At 53.3% G+C, this 19173-nt stretch overlaps 1 protein-coding gene across 1 annotated transcript; it reads right to left on the bottom strand.

The window, feature by feature from the left end:
- Positions 1 to 575: 575 nt before the first annotated feature.
- On the bottom strand, positions 576 to 18179 carry NMT1 (N-myristoyltransferase 1). Its single transcript, XM_065699081.1, has 12 exons — positions 17785 to 18179; positions 10509 to 10620; positions 9077 to 9221; positions 6727 to 6845; positions 6099 to 6190; positions 5353 to 5469; positions 4695 to 4865; positions 4229 to 4337; positions 2978 to 3148; positions 2557 to 2724; positions 2043 to 2180; positions 576 to 876 (listed from the first exon to the last, which is right to left on the bottom strand). Exons 1-12 carry the CDS (start codon positions 17910 to 17912, stop codon positions 856 to 858), a joined length of 1491 nt encoding a protein of 496 aa, XP_065555153.1. The 5' UTR covers positions 17913 to 18179; the 3' UTR covers positions 576 to 855.
- Between the last annotated feature and the right edge of the window lie 994 nt (positions 18180 to 19173).

The following is a 19173-nucleotide window of genomic DNA, read 5'->3' on the forward strand; positions in this document are numbered from 1 at the left end:
GTGATGGAGCATCCCCCTGATGCCCGCAGCCCCAGCGTTATGGGGAGTGGTGCAGGGAATGAGCCCCAAGAGTCTGAGCAGAGTGGGGTGCACCAGATGAGCTCCAGGAGCAGCGAGGAGCTGAGTCCCACCGCAGCTTCTGGTGTTGCTGCTCCTCAGTTCAGCACTTGACCCGTTGAACAGAGAGGGTTCAGGTCTCCGAGGCTGGGGAGGAGAAGGGACAAGGCATCGCTTGCACAAATAGCCTTTGGAAAGAAACTTGGAGATGCTCCCACGCCTGTGTGGAGGGATGGTGCCATCCTCCCTCTCCAGGCATCCATGGGGAGGACCGAGTTTAACAAAGGATGGAGCAACCCTGGGGAAAACAGCCAAGCAAGGGACAAAGCTCAAAGCCTCCTCCAGGCAGGCAGGAGGGCTCAGGAGCCCGGCCACTGCATCCCAGTGCTCTAGCACTCTAGCACCGAGCTGCTCAGCACAGCAAGTGTCTACCTTGGTGGAGAAAAGTCACGGTGCAGCGCCTCAGAGGTGGCCTTCAGTAGATGAATGCAACTCATGGCAGTTGGGAACAGGAAAGATTTAAAATATCTATAATATATACTTTTATTATTCACCCGTTAACTCCATTATACGCCAATCATGAGCTAGTTTCAGCAGTTACATTCCTTTGATCATGTCTTTACAAGGATGCAATTAAATCAACACAAAGGAGATGGCTGGTGCCAGCAGGACAGTGACTCCAGGCAGTAGGTGACGGGGTCAGTGCCACTGCTCCCGGTGTGGGTCTGGCTCCAGCAAAGGATGAGGCTGCTGGGCCTGGCTCCTTGGCAGCGCCGCACTCTCCTGGCCAGGGCTCACCTACTGCAACACCAGTCCGACCTGGGGAGCCAATGGAAATGGGAGATCAGGATGTGCCCCAGTACCAGTGTCCTCTGCCCCACATTGACACAGCTCACAGGCCCTGGCTGGGAGGGCTCAGTGTTGCCCATATGGGTTTCTCCAAGTCTGGAATATTATGCTGAGCTGCACTCCCAGAACAGCAGGTCAAAGGAGGGGACTGTCCCTCTCTGCTGCGCTCTGGGGAGATTCCCCCTCTGCAGTCCTGATCAGCTCTGGGGCAACAACACAAGAGGGACATGAAGCTGTTGGAGCAAGTCCAGAGGAGGCCACAGATGCTGCAAGGGCTGAAGCAGCTCTGCTCTGGAGACAGGCTGAGAGAGCTGGGCTGGAGAAGAGAAGGCTCCTTACCGGGAGACCTTAGAGCAGCTCCCAGTGCCTAAAGGTGCTACAAGAGAGGGGCTTAGGGCAAGGCAGGAATGGCTTTAACCTGCCAGTGGGGAGACTGAGATGAGCTCTTAGGCAGAAGCTCTTCCCTGTGAGGGTGCTGAGGCGCTGGCACAGGGTGCCCAGAGAAGCTGCGGCTGCCCCATCCCTGGCAGTGTTCAAGGCCAGGTTGGACACAGGGGCTTGGAGCAAGCTGCTCTAGTGAAAGGGGTCCCTGCCCGTGGCAGGGGGTCGGGACTGGATGCGCTTTAAGGTCCCTTCCAACCCAAACTAGTCTGGGATTGTATGATTTGAGAGCAGCAAAAGCCCTGGACTTGTGGCCAAATGGGCACTCGTACCCTGCCCAACTCCAGCTGGAGAGGTGACTGATATTTGGGGTGTGACATTCTCCAGCAGTCTGCAAGACAGCCTTGATTTATTAGCCAAGGTTGTTTCTAAGCTAATAGCCACAGATTTGGGAGAAGCTGCTTCCTAAGAGCCTGGTATCAGGCCAGGTCGTCCTACAGGCAGCCACCACTGCTCGGTGCTCTCCGGCTGCTGCATGACAGGACATACTGGTGGCTGGTCCTGAGCTCTGCTGAAGCCACAGGCAGCCCTTTAGCACATGCTGTAAGTAGAGCTCCCCATCGGCACAGGGTCCTGCTAACACTGACTCAACAGCTATCACACTTGCCTGTTCTCTCTAGAGCAGGGGGTTGAGGGGACAAGCCCTTCCCGTGCACTGGCTGGGCTGGAGGACTCCGCCACCTCAAGGCACTGACCTTCTCTGGTGCCATGCTGGGACACTTCCAATTGTACAGGTAATACTGCAGGTTCCCGTCCCCAATCCCAAACTTCAGCTTCTCCAGGAAGGTTTTGTTTTCCATGAGATCCAGTGCATTGAAGACGTCGAATCCTTTCTGCAAGAAAAGATTAACAAAGACAAGACACAAAGCCATCACTTCCTCCTGCTTACACAGATGAATTCCTCTCATCCATGAGCCGCCTGACCACTCTTCTGTCCAGCTTTGTACCCCCAGAAGAAGGGACTGAGGCCACCAAGAAATAATTTAGCATTCCACCCTCAATTAAAGTGCTGTGGATGTACAGCAATATCATTTGCTATAAGAAACGAGTAGATACCCTGAGCTCAGCTCACTACTAGCTGGAAGGTTCAGGCTACCCCAGCATCCCTCTCCTGGGTGGCAGATCCTTTGGGATTTGGGTTTGTATAGCCCTGGGTATAAGCCTTGCCCCATGGCCAGCCCAAGAGCAGCCAGATCAGCCATCACTCACCAACTTGGCAAGGATGAGAGCATCACTCATGAGGTCGATGAGAGGCGTCTTTGTGTGAACATTGTAGAAGGAGTAAGCAGCTTTCAGGCTCTTGTGGGTCGGGTGGTTCATGATGGTGGAGGGCAGCGTGTAGAAGCTCAGGAAGTCTGTCACCTCCCCTGGAGTGCTCTGGAAACCAGAAGTGACACCACAACACATCAGAGCCAGGATAAAGCCCAGCCTGAGCCTCAGAGAGGCTTTGCCAGTTTGAGTGACATGTGGGCTTCCTGTGAGGAGACTCTGGGCAGCCCAGGATGGAGGTACCATTCTCCAGCAGCTCAAACCTCCCGGCCTGAAAGAACATCTCACTGACTGGGGCAGCCTCTTCCAGAGGAGGCAGAAACCAAAGAAAACACCCTCAATCTTGTTCCTGCCCCCTCACCTCCACCACAAAGGTGTCGATGATGTTCTCCTGAGGTAAGAACCAGTGTTCCACCTCCTCTCGGCTCATGACGGGTGTCAGGTGGAACTGCTTCAGGTACTCGGTCAAGAGCTTGTGCACTGCAGAGATATCTTTGTGCTCCATTGGCCGCAATCCAGAAGTCTTGGGTGTCTACAGAAAGCCCGAGAAACCCTTTGAGTTGCTTGCACTGTGACTTTTATCACCCAAGGGCTCTCTGACAAGCAGCACAGAGATGCTACCTGCTTAGATCAGCCCATTTTCAGTCCCAAACCCCAGCATTCCTGTCCCCCAGCCTTGCTTGCCTGGCAGGATAGATGCAATCAGCTGTGACAGTGGCATAGAGACCACAGAGAAGCACAGCAGGTCCCCAAGCCCCACATACCAGGTCAAGTCCTACTGGAAGTGGCCTCCTACACACTAACAACTCAAGATCTCTGCTTTCCTGTGGGTTTCTGGTCCCGCTTGCAGCAGGGGTGGCTGGGAGATGTGCCCCCAGCCACTACAAGGAACCACCTGAGGTTATTTCCAGTTGGTCTCAATTCCTACTGTATGGTTCAGGTTTCTCAGCAAAGCCCAGCTCAAGCAGCACAGACTGCTTCAGAGCTTGGGTTTCTATGCAAAACCCAGCAGCTACAACCCAGCAGCTGGTGCCTCTGCTGCAGCAGGAGGCAGGAGACAGGAGCCATGTGATGCCCAGCACTGAAGCAGCACCCTCCAACTGCAACAAGCAGCTTTGACCAACAAAATTAAGGCAACAAGGTCAGGGAAGGTGGTGGCAATTTTAATGCTTTGTTTGGTTTTTCTCTCATATCCAGCCGGGAACTTCCCAGGCAGGACAACTGCAGAGACAGAACTGACCAGTTTGACTGAAGAATGAGGGACTAACCCAGGGCACGGTCACTCCAAGGCTGTGTTTGGACAGATGAAGGCTGTCATATCTGCATTCTTGGTTTACCAGCAGGACAGGATATGACTCACCATCAAACAAAAGCTCACAGGGTCCTCTAGCTGCAAAAACTTGCCCTTAAAATGCAGGTACCCAGGCAAAAAATACATAAAGATTAAATAAAGAGCAATGGCTTGACAGAATTATTTACTACATGAACGAAACCCCAGTTCTCCAGGCAGAGGACCTGACCTCAGTCGAGCTGTTTGTCTCTCCAGTTCCCAGCCTCACACCCTCCTCAGCAAGGAGCAGTTCATGAGCTCACAGCCCTGCCTGGCACCCACCTCAGGCAACCGGTAAAGCTTCATGGTACGTTGCATAGTCATGTTCCTGCTCAGGTGGGAAAATTTGACCTCGATGAGTTTCCTAGGATTCAGGGACCGGTGCCAATACCTGCAGAAACACACTCAGAGTGGGAGACTTGTTCCTGGGCAGCAGGATGGCCACAAGGTTCTCAGAGGTGCCATGAGAGGGCAAGAACACAGCACTGGTGAAGAGGCCAGCAGCTCCCATAGAGAAAACCAAGGGAGGACTGAAGCACTTGTACTGCAGAAAGTCTCCTGTCCTGCGATATATGAGCAGCTTAAGCAAAGCTACTGGACTTAATCCTGGAAGGATGTTGTGGGGAGGAGAAACCTGGGCTGGAATCAATCTCTCCTGTCCTGGGGAATCCCACACATGCTACAGAAGATATCTTGGTAAGGGAAGGTCTGCAGGCAGGAATCTCTTTGGAAAACCCTAGCCACTCACCTGCAAGTCCCCACAGGCTTTGGCAGCACCACTCCTGCAGTGTAAACAGCCTGGAAGATTCCCTCCAGATGCACCCGCCGTGTGATCTCCCGGATCAGAACTGGAGCCACCCGTTTTGAACGCAGCTTTTTGTGCACACACAGGAAATTTATTTCTACCATTTTCTTCTCTCTTGGGAAAGAAACAATGCAGAGCATAAGACCCCACTGTCCTGAGCCAGGAGGAGCAGTCCAACACTCTGGGCAATTTACCTCCAGCCCCTTCAAGAAAAAGAGCACTCAAAGCCTTGGGGAAGGCCAAGGAGCAAGGGCTGGGTTTGGAGAACTCCCCCTTAAGCTGTTAGCCAAGGTTTTCAAAGTTAAATGGTCTCCATCCAGCCATGGAGGATTTCTGTAAACCAGAGCTCTAAGCTGACCTCACTTGTTGAGCAAAACAGCCTTCATGGTGGCTAACTACAAGATGTCCTTGCACAGAACTTCACTGCCCATCTTAAATATCCCCCACCTTCTCCTCCAAGCAGCAAAGCATCCCCACGGTTGGGCAGCATAGGTCTGACTCTGCTGATTGGAGAGGACAATGTAGCCAGACCTCGCTGCTCCCAGGAAGCCCCATGTACCATTAAGGGGCAGAATGAGAAATGCAGCCAAGCAGCACTCACGTGTCATAGATGTGGATGGTGGCTGGAATCGCACTGATAAATCCAACCAGCTTCTTGCTGGAGACAACTCTGACTCCACAGTGCCACTGGGGCAACCAGCCTGGAGGACGCAGTGCCCTGGAGAAGAGACACGCTTCAGAAGCCACATCCCAAAGGTTTCCAGAGTACCTGCTCCTGCCTCCCCATTGTGCCCTGGGACACCCTGTCCAGGCTTCCCAAGAGAGCTGTGGGTTTGCAGGCAGGATGAGAGGGTGACAGTGATGTGACAAGCAGGACCACTGGGATCCAGATCAATTCCTTATCCATGGCCAAAGCCAGTTCTCACTAGTGACACAGGAGGAAATCCATGTTCCTCGATTGACCAACACCCTGAGGAAATAGCAGCTCTGGTGCAACAGGTCTCCAAGTGTTATTCCTAGCAACACTACCTGGCAGCCACCTTCATCCTACATCTCCAGGGCATTGAGAAGTTCCTCAGCTACTGGTATTTTTACAAACACTCAGGGATCAACCTAAAGAGTTAAAAAGAGTTCCTGGTTTAGGCTCCTATGTCTCAAGGAAGCCAGAGGCAGGCAGGGCTGAGTGAGACCTCTCATGGTGTACATGGGACACAGCACACGGTGACAGATGGGAAGGAAGGTTTCATCAAGTGAGATGGGAAAAGCAACAGCAGCTCCAGTGCTGTCAATGGGATCAAGCTCAGCAGCATCCAACCCCCTGTGCTCCATGGTCATGGTGCCACTCACCATAGCAGGAATTCAGGAGAGTAATCGAACCGGAACATGTTGTCATCGTCCTCCACGTAGTTCTCGTTCAGCAGCGTGTACAGCTCTTTCAGCTGAAGCAGCAGAGACCAAGCAGGTTAAGAAATCTGTTCAGCCACCACATGCCCCAGCTGCCCTGAGATGGGACCCTGAGCATGTTTTGTGTGGCCACAGCAATGGGCAACATATGCAGATGTGTCCCTGTTTCTGGCATGTCCCCCTGCTCTGGCCTGCTGGCTCCAGGCTCCTGAACCTGCCATTGCAGAGCTGGGTAAGCAGCAGGCACACAGGATGACATAGGTCATCTCCCAGGGAGAGGGGTCACAGTCTGGAGGGTCTTCCTAAGTGAAAACTCCTGGCTTCAAGTATCTTTACATCACTGCAAAGAAACCAGCCTAACCAGGCCAACATGGGATGGGGAAGAGGTAATTGCACAGTGGGAGAAGTCAGACCCAGCTAACTCCAAGGAGATGGCATGACCACTGAGTTGGGAAGTTGCCTGGTATGGCGAAGGACACGTTCCTGTCCCCAAAACCATCTTTGGTAGTCCAACCACAGAACTGTCAACTGGGCAATGGAGATGGCCTTCCAACACATGTGCTGTACTCACCACGCCTCTATCTCCAAGGTCCAGGGCATCCCAGGTGAAGCCCTGAGGCAAAGTGTATGGCTCCTGACGGATATTGTCTTTGTCTGGCTCAACGGGACCATGGGTGTTCACCACTTCTCCTGTGAGAGCAAGGAGATATGAACACACCTACTTTTGAAGCCAAGTCTCCACAACACTTCAATCTGGCAACCAATGTGCCTCATGTCTCCTACCCAGGTTCCTGCTGAGGGGAGCCATGAATTGCTATTTCACCCACCCGGTCTGGGATGTGTAACACATCTGTTGTGACACAGGGGCAGACAATCAAAACTCCTTCCAGGGCAACACTGCAGCTGACTGGGCAGTAGAGAGGAGATGACCGAGCTGATCAGAGCTTCAGGGCCACAGCTATGTCTTCCAGGTCCACATGTGATGTCTTATCCTTCCCCATCCCCACAATCCCAGCCTCGGCCAGGACTTTCCCATGAGCTGCTCCATGGGATGCTGGCTCTCTCCCTGCTATCTCTGGCCCCTGCCATTTGGCAAGTGTCAGGATTTCCTTCCCACTGCCCTTACAGAAGAGCTGCAGTGAACAGAATTACTTTTGTTGGAAAAAACACTGACTCCTAAAGCTCCTGATTCAGCCAAGAGATGCTGGTTCAAGCACTGGCTTTCCTGGGGTTGTCAACACAGTGGCATCACTTGAGTGCTGTGAAGGGGAGCAAGCTGTGCAAATTAGGAATTCCTTTAAAAAGGGTTTGGAAAGGTTTGCAGTTAACAGGGAGGTGAAGAAAGTCCTGAGCAAAAACTGCCCCCATCACACCCCTCCAGAAACGCTCACCCCTTGCTGTCCTCTCTGTTTTGAGCAGGTGCTGAACTGCTCTGGAATCCAGTCCCCAAAATTCCACGGCACTTTTGTTACCCAGCCTTCACTAGCCTGATGTACATAATACTGTGTGCCAGAGCATGTTCCCGAGTCAGAGCACAGCACAGCAAATTGGTGTATGGAGGAACATGTTGTTTTGTGCTTCTCTTTCCCCTGAAGACATCTTCCACCTTTGCTCCAGAGTTTACCCAGGCAGAAATGATGTTTGCCATGCCCAGGATCCTCTGGGAAAACAGGCTAATGCAGGGTCTGGTTTTGCTGTCTCACCCAACCCCATGCCATCTCACTATGCCTTTCCAAGCACAAAGCTAAGACGGTTGCTCTCGGCAAGCAGTCTTTGAGACAAAAAAAAGCCTCAGCCTGGTGCTGACAGCAAGCAAAGGGAATCAAACACAGTTTGTGTTTGCAGCAAAAGGGACTTGAAGCCCCATAAAGGAAATTACTGAGGAGCAGCCAATTTGAAGCCATGACAAGCTATGGGTAAAACTAGAAACTATGGGCTTGGGCTCATTTACTAGTTCTCCTGAGCTCTATATGGATTTTGCTGGAGGAGACTAAGCAAAGCAACCCCAGGCACCCCAGGAGCACTGCAGACTTGATCCAACTAGGCTGGAAGAAATACCATCCAGCCACACAGATTAGCAGCAGGGCTCCCCTCTGCCTTTCAGATGTGCTCAGCTGCCAACAGCTCCTGCCGCCCTGAGCAATGCCTAATACTGACAATACATCACTTCTAATGGAGCTGATAGTATCAAGAGCAAACTGGAGAAAGGGCTGGAGCAAAGACTAGAGCTGGTAAGAACAGCTGTGCTGTTTGCAGGGGGAAGAGGGCAGGAAGAGAAGGGATTTCTCATCTTTAGATGTGCACGGCGGTTTGGGCATGCACATGCTCTCAAGGTTTGTGTCTCCCTTCTCCTGGCTGAGCCCAGCACCTACCCATGCCAGAGGCTGATGTGAGCTCAGAAAACCAAAAATGTGGCAGCTCAGCATATGGACCTGCTTCCCTGAGCAACTGTCTCTGTCTCATGCTGAGCCACCTTTCACACCAAGGACCCCTTGCTGGAAGCTTCAACCCTCAGAAAAGGCATAGCTGCAAAGTCCTAAGGACTTGGCAAGAAGAAGGCTAACAATGCTGCACTTGAAACTTGGGCACAGAGGGCTCCGGAGACCCAGTTCAAGGGCTAAATATAAATGAAGGGATGACCAAACGCAAGAGGCATCAAATCAAGTGTCTGAAATGGCTCCTCGTACCTCTCCACCACCCCAGCCACCTGCACAGCCTTCCAGTGGCAGGGCTGAGAGTCCAGGATTCTGAATGGGAGACAAGCATCACTGATGCCTTCAAAGCCCAGATAGGACAGCAATGAGAGGCTATCTAGGGACTCACCTGCCGGCCAGAGACCAGCTACTTCAGCCTTCTTTGAGCAGCCTGGGGACCACAAGGCTTCTCACAAGGAGCACAAACCCGCAAGGGGCTGTACATACCTAGCTTCGGCACTGGCTGTGTGTCCCAGAACTGGTAGCTCCTTTTGCTGGCTTCCTCCATGGTTTTGGCAGGGCCTTGACCTACAGAGAAGAGCTCTATGGCTTTTTGAATCTCCTGGATCCTCTCAGCAGGTAAAGAGTTCACCTGAGGACAGAATGGCAAAATGAGTAAGCTGAACCACCAGGTCTGTATTTCAGCTCTTCCTCTGGGGATTGTGGAGCTGACTCTGCCTTGGGACACTGCCAGGAAGGGGAGAGCAGGTAAGAGACTCCGTTCCCATTCTAGATCCTCCTGTAACCCTCTACAAAATGGATGAACCCTGTCACCAGCCACCTGCTACAAACCTAGACCTGGTTTCTAGGCACTACTGGGTAAAGGGAGGTGGACGAACTGCCTTAAAATGCTTTAAGCTACAGTTAAGAGGGTGCTGTAAACCCCAAGAGCAAAGCTCCTTGCTCCACCTTGGCTAATACCCTGAGACTCTGCATGAGCCAGAGACTCCCTGGCTCAACCCACACCCAGCACTTGGGCCTCCTGAGGTGGCTTTTCCCTCATTGCTTCAGTCTCCTCCACCTAGGCTGGATCCATATCTGCAAATTGCAGCTTCCACAGAGGAGTCCCTGGGCCCTGTGGACTAGGACAAGGTGGAGAGGCTGAATCAAGAAGAAAGATTTTCCTTCTTCTCAGACAGACCTTGGCAGGGTGGGCAGCTCCAAACCCCAACTGTTCCCTGACGCCTGAAGAATTTAGTTTGAAAATGCAAAGCCCCAAATTAATTCTCTGCACAGCCAGGAGGACAAAATATCAGCTCTATCTGGATGGGAACTGGGCACTGGATAGAAAAGAACTTCTGCTGATGTGCAGATCTGTGTGTCCCCTGCCAGAGGATAAGATGGGATGAGAGGACCAGGAGGATGCCACCCTGGCAGGGACAAACCCTATGCGTCCCAACCTCCTTTCTGAAGCACTGGCTGCTAGACAGGACCAGGCAAAGCCAAGAGGGATGAGACAGACCCTGCTCTGACCTGGCTGCTGCTCTTATTAAAATGAGGCAGAAAATCAACAGTATCAGATGTCATCCAAGAAGGAGGAGAACACATTTGCCATGGTGGATGTGGGCAGCAGGGGCAGTGGCAGCTCCCTGCCTGTGACGAGCCAGTGTGACCCTTTCATTGCTCACTAGAGTGGACTGGGATATTCAGCCAACAACCACGTTTACCCTGGAGGGCTCCACAACACCTCCTGCACTGATGGGAATTCCCCCACACGGAGCCAGGCTGGGCAATCACTTGGAAACTTCAGTTCTTTGAGCAGCCAAATGCCTAAAACCAGGATCAGGAGACTCTTTCCTTGCCCTAAGCTACACTGGGGAGGCTCAGGATAGGGCTGGATGCTGTGTGAGGCTGCAACTCCGGGAAGAGAGTCAGTCACCTTCACTGGCTGGTCCTGAGCCTGGTTGGGCTGATCTCCTCCTTTCTCTTTCTTCCTTCTGGGTTTTTTTTTCTTCTTTTTGACTCCACTGTCATTTGCTGGACTCAAGCCTCTAAGGAACAAAATAAACATCATTAGAGCCCTAAGGTTTCTTTTGGAGAACATTTATATGGTTTCTGTTGCTCTTTAAAGAAAACACAAGCTCCCTGCTCTCAGTCCAGGTTTCCAGGAGGGTGAATTCTCAGTGCACAGAGGGTGCAGTGCTGTGCCCTCTTCCCAGCATCTCTCCCAGAGCTCTTCGTCAGCTCCCAAAAGGGGACCAGCACCAACATCTCCCACCCTGCAGGTTTGCTCATTGGTGGGGAGCGTGTCCCACACTGCAGGTAACCATGTCTTTGCTGTCACACCACCCCACTGGGCCACACGTGTGTAAATCCACCCCAAGGAGAGGCAGGGATGCCCAGCTTAGGCTTTTTCCTCCTCTTTGAGCCCAAGGATGGATGGAGGATGGCAAACACGGGTCCAGCCCTGGGGATAAGTCACCACAGCAGCTTCAGGCACTACAGAGGGGCTGGTGGCCAAGGACACTGTCACCCCCCCTGCAGAGGTGACGATCTTGGGATACAGTGGCTGTTATAGTGGGAAATTATATTGTTATGCTGGAGCTAGAAAACTGAGACTGAGCAGCAAATCTATTTGGGAGCATGTGACAGGGCATTGCCCATCCTTCCAGGGATACATGGCAGGCCCATAGCCAATGTGATCACTCCAAAGCATGAAACCTCACCCTGAACTCAGCCTTACTGGGCGAGTCCAGCAAGCAGACCCTTGCTGGATGCCACCACACAAGAAAGCAGCCTGCTCTCCGCATGGTGGATGTGGCCTCACCTGGGCACAGCACAGACAACGCTACTGCTGCAGGGCTGGGACACCTCAAGCCAGGAGCTTCTCTGGCTCAAGTCCCCAGAACAGGGTCACAGCCTCCAAGAGGGCCACAGCTCAGGTAGAGATTCAACCCCGAGATGGCCAGAAGAGGACTGAGCAGAGGGATGAGGGGAAACAGGACAGACACAGGGCCAGGGGTGCTTTGCCAGCTGCCAACACACATGAAGGGGCAGTGCACACCAGCAGCTTCACTTAGCTGTCCTGTCCCTGTCAGCGCTGTCAAGTTTATTTTGCAGTCAAACCGCAGTAAATCTCTTCTGTTTTCACTGAGGACAATAACCCATGTCTGGCTCGAAGGGGAGAGGCCAGAGCAAGGAAAGCCATGGAAAGCCCTGGGTGGGAGCTGCTCTTCGCATCCAGTGGCACATCCACAGCACCTACAACTGCAAGGTCCACCACTGGTGGGCACCGTCACCCACACCAGCGCGGGTCTGGCTGGAAACCAGGATGAGCTCTGCAGGGCTAGGTCTGCCCAGGGCATGATATGGGACATGGCTGGGGTCTCCTGTAACTGGGGACCTTGTCCTCTTCTTTCCCCAAGTCTGAGCTCAGGGATCCAAGCCAGCATATTTGTTTTACTGTATAGAGGGATCTCCTTCTTTGCACCCCAGAATGAGTGCGGCTCTCCCAGCAGGGACAACCACACAGCTGATCTGCCCAGAGGCACCAGCCAGCCTGGAAACTCCCAGTGAGTACCACTTGCTCTTCTCCAGAAGCACATTAAGAAGCAGAACAGAGAGGAGCAGCCACAGAGCTGCAGCCCTGTGGGAATCAGCATCCTGTGGCACTGCTGAACTGTCCCTGCAGGGGGACATCTCTCCCTCTTCCCCGTGCTGAAGAAGGGCTTCACCTCCACCCGGAGGCGCAAGCTCTGACATGACAGCACAAGTGATTACAGCAAAGCGGTGCTGACACCGCTACTGATCCTGGTGACAAATGCACCATGGGTTATGTTTTTAAACTCCTTGCAAAGGAGCACGGGTGAAACCTGGCAGATCCCCAACCAGGCAGGACGGCCACACTGAGGTACTGGGGTGAGCCAAACCATCCACTGTGGAGCGGCAATAAACACAAGAGGGACATGGACCTCCTTGAGCAAGTCCAGAAAGGGACACAAAGATGTTGTGAGGGCTGGAGCAGCTCTGCTCTGGAGACAGGCTGAGAGAGCTGGGCTGGTTCATCCTAAAAAAGAGAAGGCTCCTTAAGGGGAGATCTTAGAGCAGCTCCCAGCACCTAAAGAGGCAACAAGAAATCTGGAGAGGGATTTTGTACAAGAGCCTGTAGGGACAGGACAAGGCAGGAATGGCTTTAACCTGCTAGAGGGGAGACTGAGATGAGCTCTTAGGCAGAAGCTCTTCCCTGTGAGGGTGCTGAGGTGCTGGCACAGGGTGCCCAGAGAAGCTGTGGCTGCCCCATCCCTGGCAGTGTTCAAGGCCAGGTTGGACACAGGGGCTTGGAGCAACCTGCGCTAGTGGAAGGTGTCCCTGCTCATGGCAGGGGTTGAGACTGGATGTGCTTTAAGGTCCCTTCCAACCCAAACTAGTCTGTGATTGTATGATTTCTTACCAATTTTAACACCACAAACTGATGGCACAAGGCAGGTTTGTGAGCACATCTGAGGGCAGACGCTGGAAGCCATCCCTTCCAAAGGAGGCTGGACATGTTTTCCCAGGTCACCTCCACATCAGGATGCTGGAGGTATCAGATTAGACAAACAAAATCCTACCAGACCTTCAGTATTAAGTCGTGTCACTTTGCTTCATAAATCAGAGCTGCCAACTCCCAGCTTGCTGCTAATGTGTTCAGCCCAACCAGCATCACTTCACCCCATGCCGGACTCACAGGTAAAGTCCCTGAGAAAAGTCCTCCCTGATTTATGAGCAAAGCCATCATGACCTGGAAGAAATCAGGGTGGAATAAGGTAGGATGAAGTTTTGCATTCCCAGGTGCTGTGGTGTGGAGAAGGGCCCTGCTCCAGCTGGGAGATGAAAACCAACCCAGCAGAGGACCTGGCAGCATGTGTGAAAATGCCGGAAAACATGAAGGTCCAACTTCTACACCTTGGGAAACAGTAATTATAGGTATTTTCTATTTTAAAGTCCATTTAGGAAAGCAAGTATCATCTTTGTTACACTCCAGTGTAGCTGCAGCCCCTCTGACTCTCCTCAAAGTAACAGAAATGTCCCACCGGCATCCTAGGATGATCTACCACCATACAAAATCCCAACTACTACAGCTGATGCGACCCACAAAGCTGCAAGGGCTGAAGCTGGTTGCTCCCCCAGCAGGGGTTAACTGCCAGGCCAGCTCCTGTCCCACAGTCCATGGTTTTTCTTCCCTATCTCCTTTCCAGCCTGAGCTGCTTTAAGAGATAAAGCGGGTGGAGAAGGGCGCGTTGGCTGCACCATGCAAAATGAATCCCCAATACCTGCAACGATCTGTGTTCCCTTCTCCCAGGAAAGGCATCACCAACATCATGGCCATTACCTATGGCTGCAACCCCACTTCCCCTCTACCAAACGACTCTTAAGAGTTTGCCAACCACTGCACAGAAAATAACACCCGTAACACGAGGCAGCATGAAAATAAGACTTTTGGAAGCACCTAAAACCCAGGTGGGCTTGCTCAAGGCAAGACCCGCTCAGACTGTCCTGCACCAGCTCAGCCCTTCTGGAGGCTGGCAAAGCCCAGGCACATCCAGTAACAAACTGGTGCCCAGCACCCACTTATCTATAACCTGGATCCATGCGTGCTCCTGCTGTATTCCCACCTCTGAGGACTTTATTTGTGCAAGGTGAGGGAGGAAAGCACAAGGGAGGACAACTCTGGCTGTGGCTGACTCCCCATGGCTCCCACAGCTGCCAAAGCCAGGCAGGAAGTTTTGGATGGGCATGGAGGGATAAGGGACAGGGTGTTACTGCCCATAGCATACACACTGCAGTGATCAAAAAGCATCTTCTGTTCCACAAAGCAAACTGCCACGTTCGGGCTCACAGACTGGCTCACACCTCAGCAAACAGGACCAAAAATGCTGGTTCTGCCCCAAAACCCCAACTGGAAACAATTCCCAGATTCAAACAAGGGCTTGCGTTGTTTGTAATTCTTCCACTGCATTGCCTTGTCTCCCAACCTGAAAGGTGTCAGATGAGAACCAGGAGCTCCTTGCTCCCTGTTTAGGTCCTGGAAAATCCTTCTGTCAAACCTGGGGCTAATCGGGTGCGGTGCTTAAGCTGTAATCATCTCAGGGGCCAGGCTGGGGAGGGAGGCTCTGCAGATGGCAGAGCACAGGTCCCAAAGCAGAGTGTGCCATTACTGTGCTCCTTACAACACCTAAACCTAAATCCTGCATGGTAGAGCACGGCAGATGTCCCAGAAACATCCCCTCTCAGTGCAAGTCACAGCAGGGGTTGTCAAATCTGACAGCTGCCCCTCTGACAAAAGCCCCTTTTCCCCCCATGCTCCATCCAGCAACAACCCAGTTCACGCCACAGAACCCTCCCTGAATTCTTCCCACCTTCCCTGTGTGGTTTTTCCAACAACAGCCACGTTTCACAGGGCTGGGCCACTTGAATCCTTGGTCTCATCGCTGCCTGTGGGCTGACAAACCCCATGGGCTGGCACCAGCTTGGGGAAGTAGAGCCCGTGTTGGCCTCTGCTCTTCCAGTATCTTTATCTACAACAGGAATAAACCCTCCACAGACCTGGAGACATGACAGGAGCCTTCTCTGCACAAAGGGTGACAGAAGTGGGATTTGTTTGTACTTTTGCGGGGAGGAAATCAACTTGGACACCGCAGCAGAGAGCAGTGTAGCAACTTCCCTGTGCTGACACAGAACAGAGGCAGGGGAAGTTCAATTCCTCTTTCCTGGCCTTAAAAGGAAAGGAAGTGTTGCTTTCACTAAGTAATAATTTTATGTTTTAAATCTCAGAGCCAAGATCCAGCAACTGTTTCTCACAGCCCAGAAAGCCAGCCATATCCTGGGCTGTATCAAAAGGAGCGTGACCAGCAGGTCAAAGGAGGTGATCCTGCCCCTCTACTCTGCTCTCATGAGACCTCACCTGGAGCATTGTGCGCAGTTCTGGTGTCCTCAACATAAAAGGACACGGAACTGTTGGAACAAGTCCAGAGAAGGGCCACGAGGATGATCAGGGGCCTGAAGCACCTCCCATATGAAGACAGGCTGAGAAAGTTGGGGCTGTTCAGCCTGGGGAAGAGAAGCTTCGTGGACACCTCATAGCAGCCTTCCAGTATCTGAAGGGGGCTTATAAGGATGCTGAGGAGGGACTCTTCATTAGGGACTGTAGTGACAGGACAAGGGGTAAAGGGTTAAAACTTAAACATGGGAAGTTTAGATTGGATATAAGAAAGAAGTTCTTTACTGTAAGGGTGGTGAGGCACTGGAATGGGTTGCCCAGGGAAGTTGTGAATGCTCCATCCCTGGCAGTGTTCAAGGCCAGGCTGGACAGAGCCTTGAGTGACATGGTTTAGTGTGAGGTGTCCCTGCCCATGGCAGGGGGCTGGAACTTGATGATCTTAAGGTCCTTTCCAACCCTAACTATTCTATGATTCTATTCTATTCTATGATTCTATAACTCTCACCACCAGACGGGCAGAGGCAGGACTCAGAATGTTGCTCTGCAACCCCCTGGCAGCTCAAGCCACTTCCCCTGCCCTGTTTTGGGGGACAGTGACAGGAAACACTCCCCCACTCCAGTGTAACATGACATATGAGATCAACAGAACCAACGCGCACCGAGAAAGAAAACCATCACCTTTCCCATTGCTCGGTCTTTTCTCTCCTAAGTGGATCCCCCCCCATTAAGTTTTGAGGAAACAGGAGCTTTGCCAGAGCACTTGGAAGGTTCACTGCCTTGTGCTTGTGATCACTGTGCCTGTCAGCAACGCTTCCAACATATCTCCTGAGTAAACCAAACTCTCTCTTTGTTACTGGGGCACTTCCCAGGCTGCCCAGTTAGCTTGTTGCATGTCCATGCTTGCCCTAGTTCAGACAGGAAACTGCATTTTAACTCCTCGAGGTTGCAGGAGGTGTGATACCAATCCTACAATATGAACAGGGCCCAAGAACAGACCTTTTCCTGGCAAAGGACAGGCTGAACTGCTGGACTGGGAAATAACAGTGATTAAGCACTGTGTCTCCTCTCTGACTGGCTCTGCTTTCCACAAGCCTAACCATGTCAGAGGGAAAGAGAATAAAAATCTCCCCAGGAATAGCTATACCTATTAGCCTGAGACAGTGCCGCACTTGGGAGGCAAATACACCATAACCAGGCATCTGTGCTGTCATAAAGAAAACTTCTGTGATATTTCTTGAGTGACCTTTTATTCACTTTGGTTATTAGGCAGGCAGGTTACTACTACGTTGCCTCTGGAATGCTGCCGATGGAGGCAGAAGAGCTCTTCAAGGCGATGGCCTTTGCACCACAACGCTGGGAAAGCAGCCTCTGGGGCACAAGGTGAGCAAGAGGAGCATGGTGAGGCTCAGGGGCATGAAGCGCAAGGTGCAAAACCTCTGGGAACACACGATGTGGCATAAGCCACACATCGACGTGCCCTGCCGCACGCAAAGCCAGCAGGAACAAGGAGGAAAACAACAAGCATGGGGAGGCAGCTCTGTGTCTTATCAAATAAAGTAGCAAGTAAAGGGGTGCCTGTTGGGGATTTCAGATCTTTCCTACCTAGATAAAGCCCTTCCTTGCTATGTCCACTCACACCCAGCCTAGCTGCTGCTAAATCACCATTTCATATCCCACTTCTCAAACCACAAGACAACATTAGCTGAGCTTTGCAAAACCCTGAGCTGTTTTCAGGATGAGGCCAGAATGGGTGCGCAGGAGCCTGGGCTTCTTCCAGGGCAGCCTCAGGCTCCGGGGAACGGGATAACACACCCAGTGTGCCACTGTGGTGCTGAAGTGCCAGGAGGAGAACAGGGCTTGTGCTGGGGATCAGGGGGCATGTGAGACACACCCTAACACAAGGACAAGAAGAGCTGCGGATTAGGCTCATTCCTGCCAAAGGAAGAGACACTCGCGGCCCCGTCCCGGCTGCCCACGGACACAGCGCTGCTCGGCCCACGCCACGGCCGAACCCGACCCCACTCGGCTCCAGACACACTCCCACAACTGGCGTGAATGAGAGCCAGCGGATCCACCCACCCACAGACTGACGGGCAGCTAAACCAATCGTAGAGGGGGACGCTGCCTCGCAGCCAATCAGCACGCCCGCAGGGCTGGGCGCCACTCACTTCCCTGCCACCGCCCTCCTCAATGGGCCCGGGCGCCGCCGCGGCTGGCTGCCCCGGGTGCCTCTCACCCCCGGTTGGAGCCGTGCTCCGCCTCGTTCTCGCAGTCGCTGCAATACTCGTGGTCGTTCTCCTCCGGCGGCGGCCGCGGACACCTCGCCGGTGGCCGCCTCGCTGCTGTCTCACTGTCGTCCGCCATCTTGCAACGGAGCCTCGGCGCCTGCCGCACCCCCAAAACAAAGCGCGCCGCGATTGGGTGATGGGCCGTGGGGCATGCCGGGATCGGTAGTCTATACCGGCGTGCGTAGACCGGCCTGCGCCGGGGCTGGGACTATAGCTCCCGTCGGCCTTTTGGGGGCGGCCGGGGTGGAGTTCGGAGGCGGGGGGGCGGGCTCACACACACTGGCGCAGCCTTGCGGGGCCACCCGGCGTGGTGGAGGTCTGTGGCCCAGCTCTTCCGTCTCCTGTCCTATGCCGAAGCCGTGAGGTCCTCGCCCTCACTCGCTTCCTGCCTAAGGGGGCGGGCCGAATCCAATGAGGGAGGTGCTGACTGGCTGACAGGCAGTCCCTTTTTCCCACCAGCCAATAGGCGCGCGGGATGCTTCGCCGCGCATGAAGCTCGGCAGAGGTTGAGTGGGTGACGAAGTTGTGGAGGGACTTGCTGCAGCCCTCGCATACCGCGGCCAGGCCCGGCCTGGGCGGTACCTCCGCTCGCAGGCTGGTCGCGCGGCCCCCCGGCCTGACCTCCAGTCGTATCACAGGCCCCACGCAGGAGCTGCGGCAGCACCCCGGGCTCACCGGGAATACGGCACTTTGCAGCCAGGGCCCTGGCCGGTGGAGTCAGCGCATGGAGCTTAAGTGAGCACCTGCCGAGAGGCCCGGGGGTGATTCATGGCGGCTGTTCCTGTGGTGGCTTTTTCCCCACCGAGATTACAGTGTGTTATATGGGGTTTCCCTTTAATTGCAGCCTCCTCAAGCCAAGCACCAGGGCTGTGAGCGCACCAGAGCAGAGGGGAGCAGGAGCGGGGCCAGGGTCAGGGTGGGCTGGAGGACATGTTCATGTTTCAGCTCTCTTCTCAGCCTCAATGCACTCCGGCTGAGGCTTGAGGCAAACCACTTAAGCTGGAAAACCAGAGGAAGCGGGACATGGGGGAAGTTTGGACACTTCAGTGTTTAAAAGCTGCTTTTCCAGGCCCTGGGTTACATCTCCTAGGGCACCTCTTCTCACAGCAGGAATAACTCACCAGGTTTTCCAGGTGCCTCTGTGGCTTTCATTTCAGCTTTCCCCACACTTGATTTAGTTGTTGCAGGCCAAAACCACATATACACAAAGTATATTTTGGGGAAAAGTGGTTCTGGCCTCTGCCTGTAACATCTGCAGGAACCCTGGTACCTTTGTGTGCAGTTCAAACCTGAGCTAGTTAAATATTTATCCTTCATACCATGCATCTTCTATCTGT

This window comes from Lathamus discolor, chromosome 20 (assembly GCF_037157495.1).
Source record: "Lathamus discolor isolate bLatDis1 chromosome 20, bLatDis1.hap1, whole genome shotgun sequence".
NCBI classification, from domain to species: Eukaryota; Metazoa; Chordata; class Aves; order Psittaciformes; family Psittacidae; genus Lathamus; species Lathamus discolor.

Bases quoted from the DNA above. Each gene is read 5' to 3' on its own strand.
- NMT1 (XM_065699081.1), bottom strand. From the start codon at position 17,912: ATGGCGGACGACAGTGAGACAGCAGCGAGGCGGCCACCGGCGAGGTGT. The intron at 9,222-10,508 runs GTGACTGACTCT...TTCTGTCCTCAG, and splicing joins CTCAGGACCAGCCAGTGAAG to GTGAACTCTTTACCTGCTGA. The intron at 2,725-2,977 runs GTGAGGGGGCAG...TCTGGTTTCCAG, and splicing joins TCGACACCTTTGTGGTGGAG to AGCACTCCAGGGGAGGTGAC.